The sequence below is a fragment of the Mus pahari genome, chromosome 6 (assembly GCF_900095145.1).
Source record: "Mus pahari chromosome 6, PAHARI_EIJ_v1.1, whole genome shotgun sequence".
NCBI classification, from domain to species: Eukaryota; Metazoa; Chordata; class Mammalia; order Rodentia; family Muridae; genus Mus; species Mus pahari.
The window spans coordinates 672,819-689,384 of record NC_034595.1 but is presented as its reverse complement, the minus strand read 5'-3'; the positions used below and the strand labels follow the sequence as shown (position 1 = coordinate 689,384).

Sequence of the window (16,566 nt, the reverse complement as noted above, 5' to 3'; positions counted from 1 at the left end):
CGGCTTTTAGTTTTTTTTTTTCTTTATAAATTAACTAGTTTGTGGTATTTGGTTCACGTAGTTTATGATGCGTGTGTGTGTGTGTGTGTGTGTCTGTGTGCGTGTGTGTGTGTGTGTGTGTGTGTGTGTGTGTGTGTGTGTGTGTGTGTGTGACTGTTTTGGGGAAGGGCAATCAGAGAGGGAGGGAGTCAGGGAAATGGCTGCTTAGGATCTGGGGCCTCACAGAAGGAAGGAAACTAGCCTCCAAGATCAAGGGCAAGACAAGGGTACCCAGCTTCATCACTGCTGTTCAACCATGTTGGAAGTTCTAGTAAGAAGGAATGGTCACAAGTGAGAGAGAGATACATGGAATGTAAACAGAAGAAAATGTTTCGGTTTATAGACAACATGCTCTTATATGGGGGAAAGTCTAAACTTCCATATTCCAAAAGGAAAAAAAAAACACCCTATTCAACCAACCAACCAAAAACCCCACTCCCCTACCTCCTAGAACTAATAAATCCAGTAACAGTTAAGGCAGAGGCTAAAGGCAGTGGTGTTTCTATACACCAGCAACAGAAATATGCAAATGCAATTAGGAAAGCAGTTCACAATAATAATCAAAGAATAAAACACTTGGGAATAAAGTTGAAATACATGTACACCAAAACTACAAAGTATTGATTTAAAAACTGAAAACAAAGAATAAATGAAAAAAAGTCTGACTTATTGGATCGGAAAGCTTTGTTGTATTAAGGCAGCAGCACCACAAAAAGCAATCTATAGATTCAACATGATCCCCATCAAAGCCCCAGAAGTCTTCACAGACGGAAAAGCAAAGGCACACAAAGAACCACAATGATTCCCCAAAAGAGCAGAAAGAGGAGCCTCATGCTCCCCGATTTCAAAACATCACCACTAAGCCAATGGCATGCCCGCATAGAAGAGTGGCACAGCAATCAACAGAGTCGAGAGGCTAGAAATGAGATCAAACACATATGCCAAACATTCGTCAGCAGCACTGCTTGTCTGTTGAGCAAGTGCTGGGCCACTAGATAGTCTCACATAGAGGAACAGAGTCTGGCGGACGCCTACCTCACACTGTATGCAAAAATGAAACCCAAACGGACCAGCAACCTATCAGAACTAGAACTGAGACATTTTAAAGAAAACAAGAGCACAGATAGAATCAGCAGCTGAATCTTGTGACAGCCATGGGCACTGAAAGAGAATGTCTTGGGCTTTGTCCACAATTGAAAGTCTCAAAGGATATGATCAAGAAAGGGCAAAGCCAATTTTCGGAGTGAGTAAAGTGTTCATGGGTCATCTATCTGTTCATGGGTCATCTATCTGTTCATGGGTCATCTATCTGTTCATGGGTCATCTATCTGTTCATGGGTCATCTATCTGATAAAGTCTGCTATCAAGGATGGAGAAATGGGCTGCTGAGATAACTTGACTGGTAAGGGCCGTTGTCACCCCAAGTCTAACAACCTGAGTTCAGTCCTTGGAAATCACACCGTAGAAGGAAAGAAGCAACTGCTGTCCTCTGACTTAGGCAGACACACACACACACACACACACACACACACACACACACACACACAGAGGCATGCAGACGATTACACAACTAAATACATGGAATAAAATTGAAGAATGCAGAAATAACTTTTACAGCTCATCAACAAAAAGCCAAATGGCCCAACTTAAAAATAGGCAAATTATTCAAGTAGACATCACACCAGCCTGAGCTAGCTCTGGAGGATTAAATTCTCAGTAAAGCCTGGGTTAACAGCGTGAGATACCAGTTGAAAATGGAGGGACTCTGTCCTTAGCCCCTCTGTAAAAAAAAAAAATACTTATTTAACCCATAAGAATTTCAACTAACATTAATTGCATTCTTCTAAAAAATATTATTTTTTGTTGAATTACTTTGTTTTGGCTGAATGGGTGTCTGTGCACCACGTGTATGCTTCGTGGCCCTGGAGGCCAGAAGAGGGCATTGGATCCTCTAGAACTGGTGTTACTGACAGGTGTGAGTCACCATGTGGGTGCTGGGAATTGAACCTGGGTCCTCTGGGAGGAGAGCCAGGACTCAAACTCTGAGTCATCTCTCCAGCACCCGTTACATCATTGGACCTTTTAAGCTTGTTGCCGTATGGAAACATCCTAGCCTTTCTGCCACTCCCTGAGGTCTGCTGCTGACTTGCTCACAGCCTCAGTTTCCCTAGCTTTCAAATGGTAGGCGAGACTACAGGAGCCAGAGAGCCCTGTCTATGGCACAAGTAAGTCTTTGGGTAAAAACACCACTAGAGTTCACATTCTTTGTGGGGTCCATTCAGCAAACCCCCTCCCCATCATCACTGCCCCTCTCTCCACAGTCTCAGCCCAGCACCCTTCCAAGTCTCATGGTCTCCTTGCCTCCTTGAGTCTTTTGGATCACCTGGTTTTCAGAAGAGCCTGAAATGGTTGGGATCCATAGGGACCCAGGGCCTGTGATGGGTCAAATCCCTCCTCAGTGTCTGCCTCTTTGTGCATTCACATTCTACCATTTATTAGACAGCCACACAGCCACAGGTGCTGCGCTGACAGCCACAGGGATACAGAAGGGACAGCTCTAGACTCAGAATCTGCTTCAGCTTGCTTATGTTCTTGTGGGTGGGGACAGTGGGAAGGACTGAAAGGGGAATCAGCTGCACAGTTAATTAAAACAAATGCCTTGATTCAATAAATATTTATGAGTCACCTTTTATGTGCAAGGCGTTAGTCGGGTGCTGGAGGTGTGATAAGATACAGGGCACTTGTGGATCTTGTGTTAAGGCAGTGGCGTGGTACACATTCATCACCTTTGCTTTACACTCAATCCATTCTCTGCTCAGCCCTACTGAAGGCTAGCCTGTGCTAGCTAGGGCCACTAGGTAGCCCATTTCTCTACTCTCAAGGACTAGCTTGAGAGGAAAAGATGATAAAGAGGAAGGTGCAGATAAAGACACACTCAGGGATAGGAAATATCCAAGAGGGGGTGGAGGGCGATGAACATCTTATCAGAGGAGATGGAGGGAATGTTCCTGAAAGAGGTCAGTATGTACAGAACAGATTAGTCATGGCTAATGCTTCCATGATACTTGCTGTGTGCCAGGGTGGGGTATAAGAGCTCTATATGCATCTCTGACCCTCTGGCAGCCTGGGAGGCTGGGATGCTATTTTTTTCACCCTGATTTGCTAGAAGAGGAATAGAATTCATTCACTGAGCTCTCACTGCTAGTAGGACCTGGCCTCTAGGCTGTTTCCAACCACTGCATCTCCTGCTAGACAGTCAGACACAGTCCTAAGGGCAAGGAGATGGACACCAGGGGGAGTATAACATTCCTGTAGTAAAAATGCCTGTACGCTCTAAAGAGCAGAACTCAGACTTCTGGTCTACCCTATTCATTGCCCTTCTGCTCCACAGGGTCGCAGACGACAGGGCAGAGAGTAGGGGCCATAGCATGCACGGAGATGATCTAAAGGGAAAGGGAAGACCTGAAGGGCAGAGTGTCACGGGGAGCTTCTATGCATTCCTCCCCTGCCCTGGGGACTTCTAGATGGCTTGTTTCTGTCACAGCAGAGGATCTTGAGAGAAGAGATGAAGGATGTTCCCATTGCCAGAAGAAGAGAGACTTTAGAGAAAGCAGGGTTAGGTCAGAAGGATTTGGGCTATGCACCTTCATCCTCATTTACACAGAATGGTCCTTGTTTAGGCCTCCTATTTTGATGTAATTAGTAACAGCTTCCTCTTTCCCTCAAAAGTATCTCGGTTTCGGTGAAAAATAGCCAACGCAACCTAGGTAAGGAGAATTTGGGAAGACATTTTGGTTGTCTGAGTAAGTCTTTTTCCTCAGATTAACTCCAACTGATTGAACACACATCACAGATGATGTTCTGGGAACAGGGATGGTTTGCTGTTCAGATGGGAAAGACACAAGAGAGGCCCAGGTACATTTGGCCCAACACAGGGTAGGACACACAAGTGGCCCTGTGTGATGCCCCAGGAAGGACATGCTCATGAGAGCCGTGCTGTTTAGTACCTCGTTTCTCCCCTGTGTAGGGAACCAGATCTTCTCGGTCCTTAAATTCCTTCGCTTGCTTTTCCAAGTGGTCCAAAAGCTCCTCTCTTTTAAAGGGGCCTGTGGGTGCCTTGCTGGTCTGATCCTTCTGCCTCAGGCCTGCAGGGAGCAGTGCATTCTAAGATGGGGGTGGTGGGTGAGAAAGAGAGAGAGAGAGAGAGAGAGAGAGAGAGAGAGAGAGAGAGAGAGAGAGAGAGAGNGTTTTGACTGTGTTGAAGGTCAAGGTTGTGGAGATTATGGATTATGGACCAACATTCTCCTACTGTGGCACTATGGACCCAAGATTAGTAGACCATCACCAGGACTAAGACGTGGATAGATCTGGGGAGAGAGAGAGAGAGAGAGAGAGAGAGAGCAGTCAGCAGCTATAGGTATGCAATTCTCCAGAAACACAATACAGACCAGCAGGGCCTCGGAACTGGAGAATCCAGCCAAGCCCTTTCCTGAAAGGTACCTGAAAGCTGGAGAAGGGATGGGACTTGTTCCTGGTCGCAGGGCACTTAAGGAGCAGAGAAGAACTGTGGGGCTCAGTCCTCCGGTGCTCCCTACCGATAGCACTTTCTAAACACGTGGGGTTAACCGACAGGGCAGCCAACACAGGCTGAGCACAGAGAGATTCTTGGAATTTGGTATTGGAGTGCAAAATTATATTTGCTACAGTGTGGTTAGTGATAAAAGAGAGGCTGAAGGGAGCTTGGGGGGTCTTGGGTGGAAGATGACTTATAAGGAAGGGAGACCCCCCCCAACAAGCCTCAGAAAATCAGCTCGATAGCAGTACAACGTAGGCCAGGCACACTCAGCCCCAGTCTCTATGGCCCAAGAGGCCTTGTGCGTCTGGCGGGTCTGTGGTCACGAGAACTGATTGTTAAATATTTTGAACGTTGCCTCTGGAGATGGATTTCTCAAGCATGATAGTATTAACCCAGTTGCTGTGTTCTCCTCTTCAGACGTGGGCAGCTCACTGCCAAAGCAGATTCCTCATTAGGGGGATTTTGACCATTTGAATTGGTTTTACCCTGAGTCAGTCCCTAGCATTTCAAGAATCAAAGACAACGAAAGTTCCAAAGATGCTTAGAGACTATACAACCCTCCCTTCGAGGGGAAACGGAGGCCTAGAGCACAGACAGATTGCCCAAGGGGTTTGGGGGCTTGGTCATGAACAACCCCAGGGTATTCCCTCGGGTGTGGGGGAGAGGCAGACTGGATTGCTAATCCTCTTGCTCTCTGTGGCCCCTGACATTCAGAGAGCTAGAAGGGGGATGCCTCAGAGGCAGTGTGTAGTTGTTGCTGCACCCCAAAATTGACTAGATTTGTGTTACTCTTAACTCAAATATGGGTTCCCCTGAAGAGCTTATACCTTTGTTACTCTCCAAATTCTTTCCTGAAGACCCCTTGAGGAGAGGATGAGAGACACATGGGGCAGGCATGCCCACAGGGATGAGACTCGGAAGAGAGCCACAGGCTCTTTATGAAGTACCTCCCTACGGTCTAACACCTGCCGTTGTCTCAATAATAGTGGGGCGGGTCCCTACATTAGGTCACAAGGAACTACACATTGCAAGGCTGGGGAGTAATGAGTTCCTCAACGGGGGCTGAGATACATGCAAAGGGAGGTAGACCAGAGGCCAGCAGGGACATTGGGAACTGGGGTATTTTGTGTGAAGAGGACCAGTATGCAGAGAACCAAACCTGGGGTGATTTGAGGTCAAGGACGAGATATAAATGATGCCACAAGAGTCACAGCTCTCCTACAGCAGCAGTTCACAGACAGCACCCACTGTGAAGAGCAGGGCAGATGGCTCTCCCAGGTGAGCCACTTCTGCTGCAGGTATAAGTCACATGGCATTTCCTAAAGGGAGATGTGGGAGTCACGCCTTCTATCCCATGGCAGGGGACACTTTACTGCCTGCCATGTCTGTCTATGGCTATCCGTAGCAGGTGACCCATTAGTGGGTGGCACATCTACTTTGTGACAGGTCTGTGCTTCTCAGTTGAGGCTACATCAGGCCCTGACCTTCATGTGCTATGGTTTCTATGGTGACAGAATGTGACAAATGATAAGGGTGATTGTCTCACACAAGTTTGGGTGAAGTTAAAATTAGGCAATGTGAAATGTTGCCCTGCACTAATCTATTAAATGCCCCCACATGATAGCATCCCGCTCTTGTTCTGTCACCAGATAAGATACAATTCAGCAGGAGGCCAGTCATCCAAGATGGGTAACAGAAAGTAAGTTATCCAGACATGTTTTAGAATCCAAGAAACCCAGACACCAAATATAAAATGAGTTAATTTCTGAAGTTAAGTGCCTGATGGTCGAGCCTTCAAGGGGCACAAAGGGATTTTTCTCTCCATAACGGTTTATTTGCTTTATTATTGTTTTTGCCTTCCTCCTCCTCCTCTTCTCCTTCTCCTCCTCTTCTTTTCTTCCTCCTTTTCCTCCTCTTCTTCCTCCCCCTCCTCCTCGTCTTCTTCCCCCCTTCTTATTTATTACTACTACTACTATTTTTATTACTATCTAAAGCAGAGTCTCATTCTGTAGTCAAGAGCTGTGTTCAGTTTGTCCCCCTTCAGCATCCTCAGTGTTGTAATTACAGATGTGTGTCACTCCACCAGGGTACCACAGAGGATTTTAATGGCAGGAAGGGGTTGGGGCTCAGTATTGGGATGAGAGAAACCGGTGAGGTTGGAAAGGGGTTTCAAACTAGATCTTGCAGCCAGAAAACCCCGGCTTAGCCAGGGCAGTGTCTCCACCTTGGTATCATGGTGTGTGAAGCAGGACAACAGTCACGGAAACTAATGGTCTGGTTGTAATTGTTATGGTTTCTACCCCATTAGAGGCCAGCTGTGCTGTGACACCAAAGTCCATCTCCAAACGCTGCCCCTGGTTACATTAAGTCAAGGACACATAATATGGAAGGAAAGATGTTTTTAATGTGTGTAAGAACGTTAGCTATATAACATATTAAAAAATGGCTTCACTAACTTAAATATTTAATGAAAGAAGCTAAGTTTTAAAACCCCAGATTTCAAAAATATTTTCTAATGATTCTTAGCTCATCAACTTTCTAAATCACACTGAGACCATGCCTGCCTTACTAGGGCTCAAAGCTTATTTTCTTTCCATTAAAGGTCACATTGACCAAATATCACAGAATCTTCAGTTAAAATCAAAGAGAGTCACATCTTTTAAAACTCTTGTTATTTATCACTTTATCTCGTTTTCAAAAACAGCATATGGCCTCACAGTGTACATAAATATTAGCTCAAAGTAGATCAAAGACCTAAATGTAAAGGCTGAAGCCATAAAATCCCTAGAAGGTGCTGCAGACACAGCGTGGACATAAATCTTCTGACACTGAGTTAGGCAGTGGTTTCTTAGATATGACACAAAACAATGAGCAACAGAAGAGAAAAAATAGATGCCCTAGATGGACTTCACCAAAATTAAAAACATTTGTGCTTCAAAGGACGCTGGCAGAGAGGCATGCTGGGAGAAATGCTTGTAAATCACATATCTGATAGCCATAATATCCAGAATGCATGCACTTCTCTTGGGACTCGATAATAGAGGGCCAAAACCAACCAACCAACCAACCAACCAATTTAAAGAATGGTCAAAGAAGCCGAATTGTTTTCAAAGAACATACAAAAATCCTGATGAGGGGCTGGAGAGTTGGCTCAGTCAGTAAAACACTCACTACTCTGTAAGGGGGAGGAGCTTTGAGTTTGATCCCTAGGGTACAATGAGTCCTTGAACATCTGCAGTCCCCAGTGACTGGGAGGCGGAGACACAATGGTTCCTGCAGCTTGCTGGCCAACCACCTAGCCTAAGTGGGGAGTGCCAGGTTCAGTGGAAACCCTGCTGCAAAAAGATAGGGCAGATGTGCTTATGAGCAGCATATATTAGACTGGGGGGGGGCGTTGTTAATAACAGAAATAAAAAGAAAGAGATGGAGTGAGGGGACACTAGGAGGAGTTAGAGGGAGTGATGGATTAGTGTGATGAATACACTTTGTATAAATATATGGACCATTCATAGAACTAAATATATTGCTAAAAATTAAGGTGGAAAGCAAATGAGGAAGACCTCAGACATTGATCCCTGGTCGCCACATGCACACGTATGAACATGTATACACATATACTGCCTACACGCAAAATAAATAGATTAAAAATTTTAATTATAGGGTATTTCTGATCAGCTGGGTGTCACAACATATGCCTTCAAATCCCAGCTGAAGTTGGAGGAAACTGAAAGCCTGTTTCACAGACGTCCAGTAAGCTTATGAGATAGTCAACACCACTAGCCACCAGGGAAATGCAGCTCACACTGGGCAGGCACAGTCAAAAGCACAGATGATAACAAGTGTTGGCAAGAATGTGGTGAAACCGGAGCTGGGCTGCTGACCAAGAATGTGAGATGCCAAGGAGCTGAAGGGGGCTGCAACCCTGTAGGTGAACTAACCAGTACCCCCTGAGTTTGTGTCTCTAGCTGCATATGTAGCAGAAGATGGCCTAATCTGCCACCATTGGGAAGAGAGGTCCCTTGATCTTGCAAACTTTATATGACCCAGCACAGGGGAAGGCCAGGGCCAAGAAGTGGGAGTCGGTGGCCAGGGCCAATAAGTGGGAGTTGGTGGGTAGGGGAGCAGGGGCGGGGGTAGGATATAGGGGACATTCGGGATAGCATTTGATATGTAAATAAAGAAAATATCTAATGAAATGTAAATGAAGAAAATATCTAATAAAATAAGTTAAAAAAAAAAAAGAATGTGAGATGCTATGGTCTCCTTGGAGAACAGTCTGGCAGTTTCTGAAAAGAAGCTGCATATAGAATTGCCATATGACCCAGAAACCTCACGTAGGGGTGGAAAAGCATTCACGCCATAGGCTAACCCCAAAATGTGTGCACAGATATACATAAAAACATGATTAATAATGGTCCAAAGGACAGACCAAAACATGTTAAATTCCATTAACTGATGGATAGATGAATAAAATGTGGTAGATCTACGCTACTGAACACTGTGGAGCCATGAAAAGGAATAGAGTACCACAACATGAGTGAGCCAGAGATCATGCTAAGTGAAAGAAGCCAGGGACAAAAGCCATGATGATATGTATGATTCGTGGGATGGAAGCTTCAGCACTTACAGAGCCAGGGCCTCCTAATACGGTTGGTGCAAATGACAACCAGGCCTGCTTCAAGTGGTCTCAGCAAGACTGAGCAGCGCTGAGGCAAGTGTGTTGCAAGCAATCAGTCTTCTTATTCTCTTATCAGAAACAGAATCTAATGGCGGTCACCAGGATCAATGCAGTGACAGCTGTCGGGATACAATGCAGTTTGCAAGCTACACAGATGATATAAAATGAATGACTAAGACTAATTGTTCTGGCAAGCCTCTATATGTTTTGCTGACTTCTAGTGAACACAGGCAGCCTGGACGCTTCACTACCCGGGGGACTGCGTCAGATTCTCAGGAACTGGAAGGCACACTGTGCCCCAAGAGTCATGTACTCTAAGCTGAAAACCACTGATGTATGTATGCCTCTCCTGGCAGATAGAACAGGCCAGCTCCATGAAACCCTACAATATGATGTCCAAAATAGCCCAGTCTATAAGACAAAAAAAAAAAAAAAAAAGCTTAAATGGTAGCTCCAGGACTGGAGCTAACAGGCTGACTGTGTTCCCAAGCCACACACTGAGTCCCAACTCCCAACATGACTGTATTTGGAGACAGGATCTGTGTGGAAGTGACAGAGGTTAAATGAGGTTATGAGGTAGCGCAGGATTAGAAACCTTCCAAGAAGAGACATGACATTGCTGTGTGCCCCTCCCCAGCCACCTGTCACAAGAGGACGCAGCGAGAGGCAGTTGATCCCAAGCCAGAATGAGATTCCCCCATAAAAACCCACCCTGCCAGACCCCAGGCTGGGCCTTCTGAGCCCCCGGGACTCAGAAAAAATGTTCTGGGGCATATGTCCCGCCATCTGCAGTGCTTTGTGACACCAGCCTGGGCTCAGCTCAGAAGGGTGGGCTGAGCAGCAACAGCAAATCAGGAAGAGGCTCCTTTCCGAGGTGATGAATGTGTTTTCAAATTGACTATATTGAAGGCTGGACAATTGTGATGGATTTAAACACCGAATTGTCTACTTTAAATGGGTGAATTGGATGGTGTGTGGATTACATCTAAAGAAAGCTATTCCCACCCCCCCACCCCCAATAGGAAAATATGATCAAAACACCCAAAGCAATGCAACTAACTCGAGCTGTCCGGGGATGCTGAGAAGTGAGGCTGGTCTCCGGCTAGTCGCCAGTAGTGACTCTGGGGCTGGCTAGGTCAGAGCCAGCTGGATCAAAAATGCTGCCGTATCCCACAATGTGATGTGCCGTGGGATAGAAATGGACCACGAAGGAGATGAGAGAGAGAGAGAGAGAGAGAGAGAGAGAGAGAGAGAGAGAGAGAGAGAGAGAGAGAATACTGTTTGGATCACCTTCAATGCTTAGGGTTCAAGCCTGGCTCTCAGACACAGGCCAGCCAGTGTGGAGAAGTGTCCCCATCACCTTCTTGGTGGCAAGAAGAAGAATGCCATGACCATGTATATGTAGAACAAATCTTTCATTACCTTTTAAGAAATGAACTCAACAAACATCTACTGAGTGACCGTTACTAGTGTGCTTGGACACTGCTTAAGAGAAAAACACCATGACCCAGGCAAGTGGAGCAAAGACATTGGGATGTGAAGGGGGTGGGGCTGACAATGAACAGAAAGCTTCCCTCAAGACAACTTGGTCAAGGCCCTGAAGGGGTCATGCCACCGAACAGTGAAGCACAATCTGTTTTAGACAGGAAAGAGCGTGTGGGTGTAAGGAACGGATAGATAGGCATGCTCTGACTGCAGCTTAGAATGGCAGCTGTGGGACCCCTGCGGATAGTGCCGACTGTGCCTTTTGAGCCCTGAAGCACCCAGCTTCAGCTAACAGATGGCATCCACGGGTATGGATGGGCTGATTAAACCTGCTTATTATAATGGGAACTCTTTTGATTTTAAAATATGGACTACACATAAACTAAAACCTCCAGGGCAAATAAAACACATTTTAAAAAGGCTTCAGCCTTGGCCACCAGGTTGCCAGGTTTGACCTAAGTTTGCCATCAGACTAAAGCTCCACACAGAGGACGTCACTGCATCATTCAGTGTAGGTTTCTGCTCATTCCTGGCACTCGCTTAGGGAAAGAGGTACACACATTCATTTTTAATGATGCTTTTAAGCTGTGAGTGGTGGCACAGATACCTTTAATATTGGGGAGGCAGAGGCAGGCAGATTTCTGTGAGTTTGAGGTCAGCCTGGTCTATATAGATAGGACCATGTAGTGGGACCTTGTCTCAAACAAACAAAATACGCAAACTGAAAAACAAAGAATGGTTTTAAACTATAGAAGCAAAAAGTTTAATATATTCTTGGAAAAATCATAGAAAACTAACTACATTTCCTATGGCTTTTTTTTAATATTTATTTTTAATACAAAGTCTTAAACTTACTATTTAGCCCAGGCTAGCCTCAAATAAGCAATCTTTCTGCTGCAGGCCCCCACCTCCACCCCCCCCCCCCAAGTTCCTGGGATTCCAGGTGTGTACCATGACATTTCAGGCTCTTAAAACATCAACTTCCTGTCAAATACTGGACTCAGGTGCACAGCGTCTTAGTCCAACCTTCACACCTGCGTGCTGGAGTCCAGGCATCCAAAGGACAGCGGAGATCCACAGAGGCTTTCCTGGGATGCTAGCAGTTCTCTGCAAACTGGCATCCTTGAGCCTTGCAGTTATCATTTCTATATGCAGTCAGGAGCCTCCCAGGCTAGACCACTTAAGAGGTGAGCATGTGCACACCTGTCCAGGCACACAATGCACTAAAACAAAGGACAGCAGACTCCTGAAAAAACTCTGTTGGGAAGTCTCAAAAGATCTTCTCCACTAACGATTTCAGGCTTAAAAGTCACAGGGCAGGAGGCCCAAGCTTGCATACAAATGACACTGTTTATAAGGAGTGTGTTCTGCAGACCTCTGGCAATAGATGGCTAGCCATGCCCAGAATGGTCCTTAACTGGATTCTCCATGGTAACGAAAATAAACTATTGAATTACTTTTGCCAAGGAAATCAGTTATGTCTTAAAAGGGGTGGCGGGTGTGTGTGTGTGTGTGTGTGTGGTGTGCACGGCGCGCCCTCATTGGGCTGGGTAGTCCCAGAACCTCCCACATTAGAGGACAGGGCAGTCTAACCTCCAGGATGGGTGCTAGGGAGCACTGAGAGGGGAGGACCTTGCTGAGGTCACATGCTGGTCAGTTCAAGCCTCCCTTGACAAAGGGACCATCTTCATTGTGCCTTAGGACTAGCCAGGTGGGCCCAGCAGGAGAGCCAGGTGCTAGGCCACGTTACCATGTGGCTCTGAGTTTCAGATTTTAGTGATTTAACAAATCAAAAATATCTAGGTGCAACAAACTGTGTGCCAGGCAGTTTCTCTGTCTCTCATACATGTGTGTGCATGCAAGTGTGCGTATGTACATGCATGCATATGTATGTGTGTATGTGGGTGCATACGTGTGTGCAAGAGGCTAGAGGCTGATTCTGGATGTCTTCTTCAGTCACTTCGCCCTACTTTTTGAGACAGAGCTTCTCACTCATTCAACTTAGAGCTCATCTGGCCATTCAGACTAGCTTCCAGCAAGGCCCTGGATCCACCTATATCTGCTCTCCAACCCACAGTACCAGGATAACAAGCATCCGTGGTGGATCGGTGGATGCTAGAGATCTAACCTCAGGTCCTTCTGCTTGCACCAGAAGCACTTTATCTGATGAGCCATCTTCCAGGCACCCAAGGTCCTTTTGACATAATCATATGTATGTATGTATGTATGTATGTATGTATGTGAAACAAAAAATAAAGGAATCTATGGCCCAACGAAATACAGAAACTTGGAAATTTTTTGGTTTGGTTTTAAGTGTTTCAATAAATTGCCAATGTTTTAAAACCAGGGGCCTGTACAGGAAAAAAACAGATTTCCTGAACCTCTCAAAAAGTTTTCTGACGCAGCAGTGCTGAACCTGAATGACGCACATGGCCTCAGTCCACAGAGCTAACAGCAGGTGTCCTTCAGACAAACTCCCCTGACCTCAGTCCCTACCATTCCCTATTGTCTCTGAGCTGCAGGTTATCAGATGCTGTTCCTTCCTCCAAGATTGTGGCCTAAGACATTTCTTTTTCTGTACAGCGAACCTCTTTAGACACTGTGGATTCCACTGTATCCAAGTCCTTTCAAAGGTGGGAAAAACAAAATAGGAGCCATGGTGGCCAGGGATTCCTTTCTTTCATCTACCATCTGCTTCCCCCACCTGCCGCCACCGTGGGTATCTGGGTTGCCCGCCAGAGTGGTGGGAAGTACTCAGGGAGAATGGGCGAAGGCTGAGAAGTTGGCTCCGGGCTTGAGGCAGAGCTATCTTATCACTGTAAAGATAGTCTGAGTCAAAAGAGATAAGATGTTAAGATCTGATCAATGCCACGGAAATAGAAAGCAAGTGTCCCGTGTCCTGCGCAGGAGGTGCCATGCTGGTGGGCAGCAAGGCCCCAGGTGTTGAGGGGCTGAGAGCCCGCAGAGTGGGAGGATGTTGAACCTAAGGGGTGAAGGAAGGACTCTGGTTCTAGCGGGGGAGAAGAGGAGGCACAAGGAAGCATGGAGAATGGAGATGAGTGAGGAGAGGTGTCGGGAGACAAGGGTGGGGTGGGGACATCACAGCCTGGCCTGACTCTCATCCTCCGTTCTGCACACACTGCTGGGCAGTGTTTCTAAGGATGAGAAGCCTATTTTTAGAGGAGAGATTTATTTCTTTCCATTCCAACTGTTTACTTCTGTCCCGCGCTTGCAATTCTGCCCGTTTGTGTTACAAGACAGCACCACAGCCCCATGGATCAAACTTGGCTGCTCCCAGGATAGCCAGGCGAGCCCCATTCCCTGCAGGACTTGATCTGGGGTATGGGAGGGTGTGCCATGCTGCAGAGTCAGACCCAGAGGGAATCCTGAGGTGTGACCAGAAGGCCCAGGTCCTCCTCGTAACCCAGCTGCTGACCTAAGGGTGTGACCCTTGGTAGGTTGTTTTTTTTTTTCCTCCTCTCTTGGGTTCATGGTCTTGTCAGTGTTAATTTTTCATCACTGCAATGGTCATGTGACTTATGGGACTGGTATGATGGTGGTTTGGTCAAAGACAACACCAACCAAACAGTATATGTCCAGGAGGATGCGACAGTCAGGGTCTTTCTCCTGATTTTGTGTGCATGTGTGTGTGTGTGTATACACATGTGTATGCACACATGTGTGCATGTCTCTGTGTATATGAATATGTGAGCAAATGTGTGTGTGATGTGCAGGTGGATGCATGTGCCTGCACGTGAGTATGCATGTGCCTGTACATGTATGCTTGTGTGTGCATGTGTATGTTTGTGTGTTCGTGTAGATGTGTGTGCATGTATGTGTGTGTTAATGGCTCCAAGTGCCTTTGCAGCTCTAAGAATCCACAGTTCTGGGAGGCTCCTCCATCATTTCTCTCTGCAATTTGAGGCTCCTTGTTTTCAGAACCCTTGACACATAAGCCCAGACAGGACCTGCTGAACCCAGTCCACGGTTTAATGACAGTAGGGTTCCTCACATTACCCCAGCCCCATATGTAGAAGGGCATAGATTCCTGCTGCCATGAGGCTTGAGCGCAGGATCTTTGTGGATGTTTTATGAGACAATCCTCATGAAATGCTGAGCCCCCAGCATGCAAGAGCCTGTCTGTGGAGACTCATATTACCTAGGCCTTGAGGACAGCCCGCTTCCATTGGTGTTCTGTGGCGATACTGTGCCACCAATTCCTAACAGCTGACTTAAAAATCAACTCTTAGGCTTCAGATTCTTTATAAAAGTTGAGATTAATCTACCTTTTCTCCTGCTAAATGTTCAGCCTTTAAAAAAAATAGTCACTTCTCATTAACAAGCAATATTAATACATTTTCCTTTATATAATTAAACTCTGTGTGTGTGTATGTGTGTGTGTGCACGCACGCGAATGCGCGTGTGTAAGCACAACTGTGCTGGTACCCAGCCTGCCTGTTCCTGTATGCGTAGAAGCCAAAGTTACTTATTGACACAGGGGTCTTTCCCTAAACATGGTTAGATTGGCTGGCCAACGAGCTCCAGGAATCCATCTCTGGCTCCAGCTTCTCACCCTCAAGGACTAGGAATTCAAGGAAGAGTCCCCCTTCCTGTTTTTTTTTTTTTTTTTTTTTTTTTTAAAAAAAAACTGGCCTCTGGGAATCAGAATTAAGTCCTCATGCTTCTGAGGCACTCAACTCTCATTCCTCCAAGGCTCAATTTCTGCATCATAAGATGGATCTACATGCTGAACCCACTCAGAGGACTTGACAGTCCACGCCCCATGTGGCCCGTAAGAGCTGGCCCACTGCTGCTGGCACACGCTCCTGGGATGGCTTGCTCTTCCCATGTTCAGTTCTCCTACTGCCCAGCACAAAGCCGACTGAGCAAGGAGTTGGCTGTGCTTCAGTGCAGAGCCCACTTAACCACAGAGAGAGAAGGGGCAGGCCTGGGAGTCAGTCAACAGCAGACACTTTTAGCACGTGAGGCATTCCTTTCCCGAGAGAGTCCAAGGGCAGCAATCTCATGATAAGCTCGAGATTTTCCAGAATGAGAGATACTAAGTCTCAAGGACTTTTTTTTCTCTCTCTCTAATGTGTACAAGTTTGAAATCCTCTGTGGCAAAGCTGCTTTTCAAGTGTCCTACTCTATCCTGTCACATGATGAGGCTTAAGGGTTGCATAATCGCACACACTGCCCTCTCAAGTGTTTGATGCCATCAGGTGCCGAGCCAGCTAGGAGGGGCTCAGGAAATGACAAGTGGATAGAGAGAGCCCTGGGGGCTTCTGAGCCATCTGGACCAACTGGGTGTGCTTTACTGAGAGGAACTGAGATGCAAACAAAAAAAAGAAACAGGGCTGAGAAGAGAAGAGCTGATAACTGTCTGTCTCCACCATCTTCCAGAAAGAAAGAAACCATTTGCATGTGCTGCCTCCAGAACTCGGTGGCCCCAGCTCCCTCCTTCAGACTCCCATGATGCCTTAGGTATACCAGGTAGGCAGAATAGATTACATCCTAGGAACAGGGGGAGCTCAGAGAGGGGATTACTTCCTCTGGCTAGGGCATGAACTCTAAGACCATGTTTGGGCTCTGCCACCGCCTACTCGTAAGATGCTGGACAAGGTACCTCGCTTCTCGGCTACTTCATCAGTGAAGCTGGGATGGCAAGAACACCTGACTCCCAGGAGCATGGTGAAGTGAAGTGAGCTATGTCTTCAAGTTCTTAGAACAACCTGTGCACGTAGGAAGAGACACATCAGCACCGGGACACAAAAATAAATAAAGGAGA

The 16,566-nt window shown here is 46.5% G+C and overlaps 1 protein-coding gene across 1 annotated transcript in view; it reads right to left on the bottom strand.

Moving 5' to 3' along the window:
* The window catches only part of Tmod1 (tropomodulin 1), a 74,627-nt gene that overhangs the window by 32,035 nt on the left and 26,026 nt on the right, over nt 1–16,566 (bottom strand). The window contains exon 3 of the mRNA XM_021200387.2: nt 4,047–4,203. Within this exon, the coding sequence (XP_021056046.1) occupies nt 4,047–4,203 (157 nt within the window). The remainder of the gene's footprint in view (nt 1–4,046; nt 4,204–16,566) is intronic.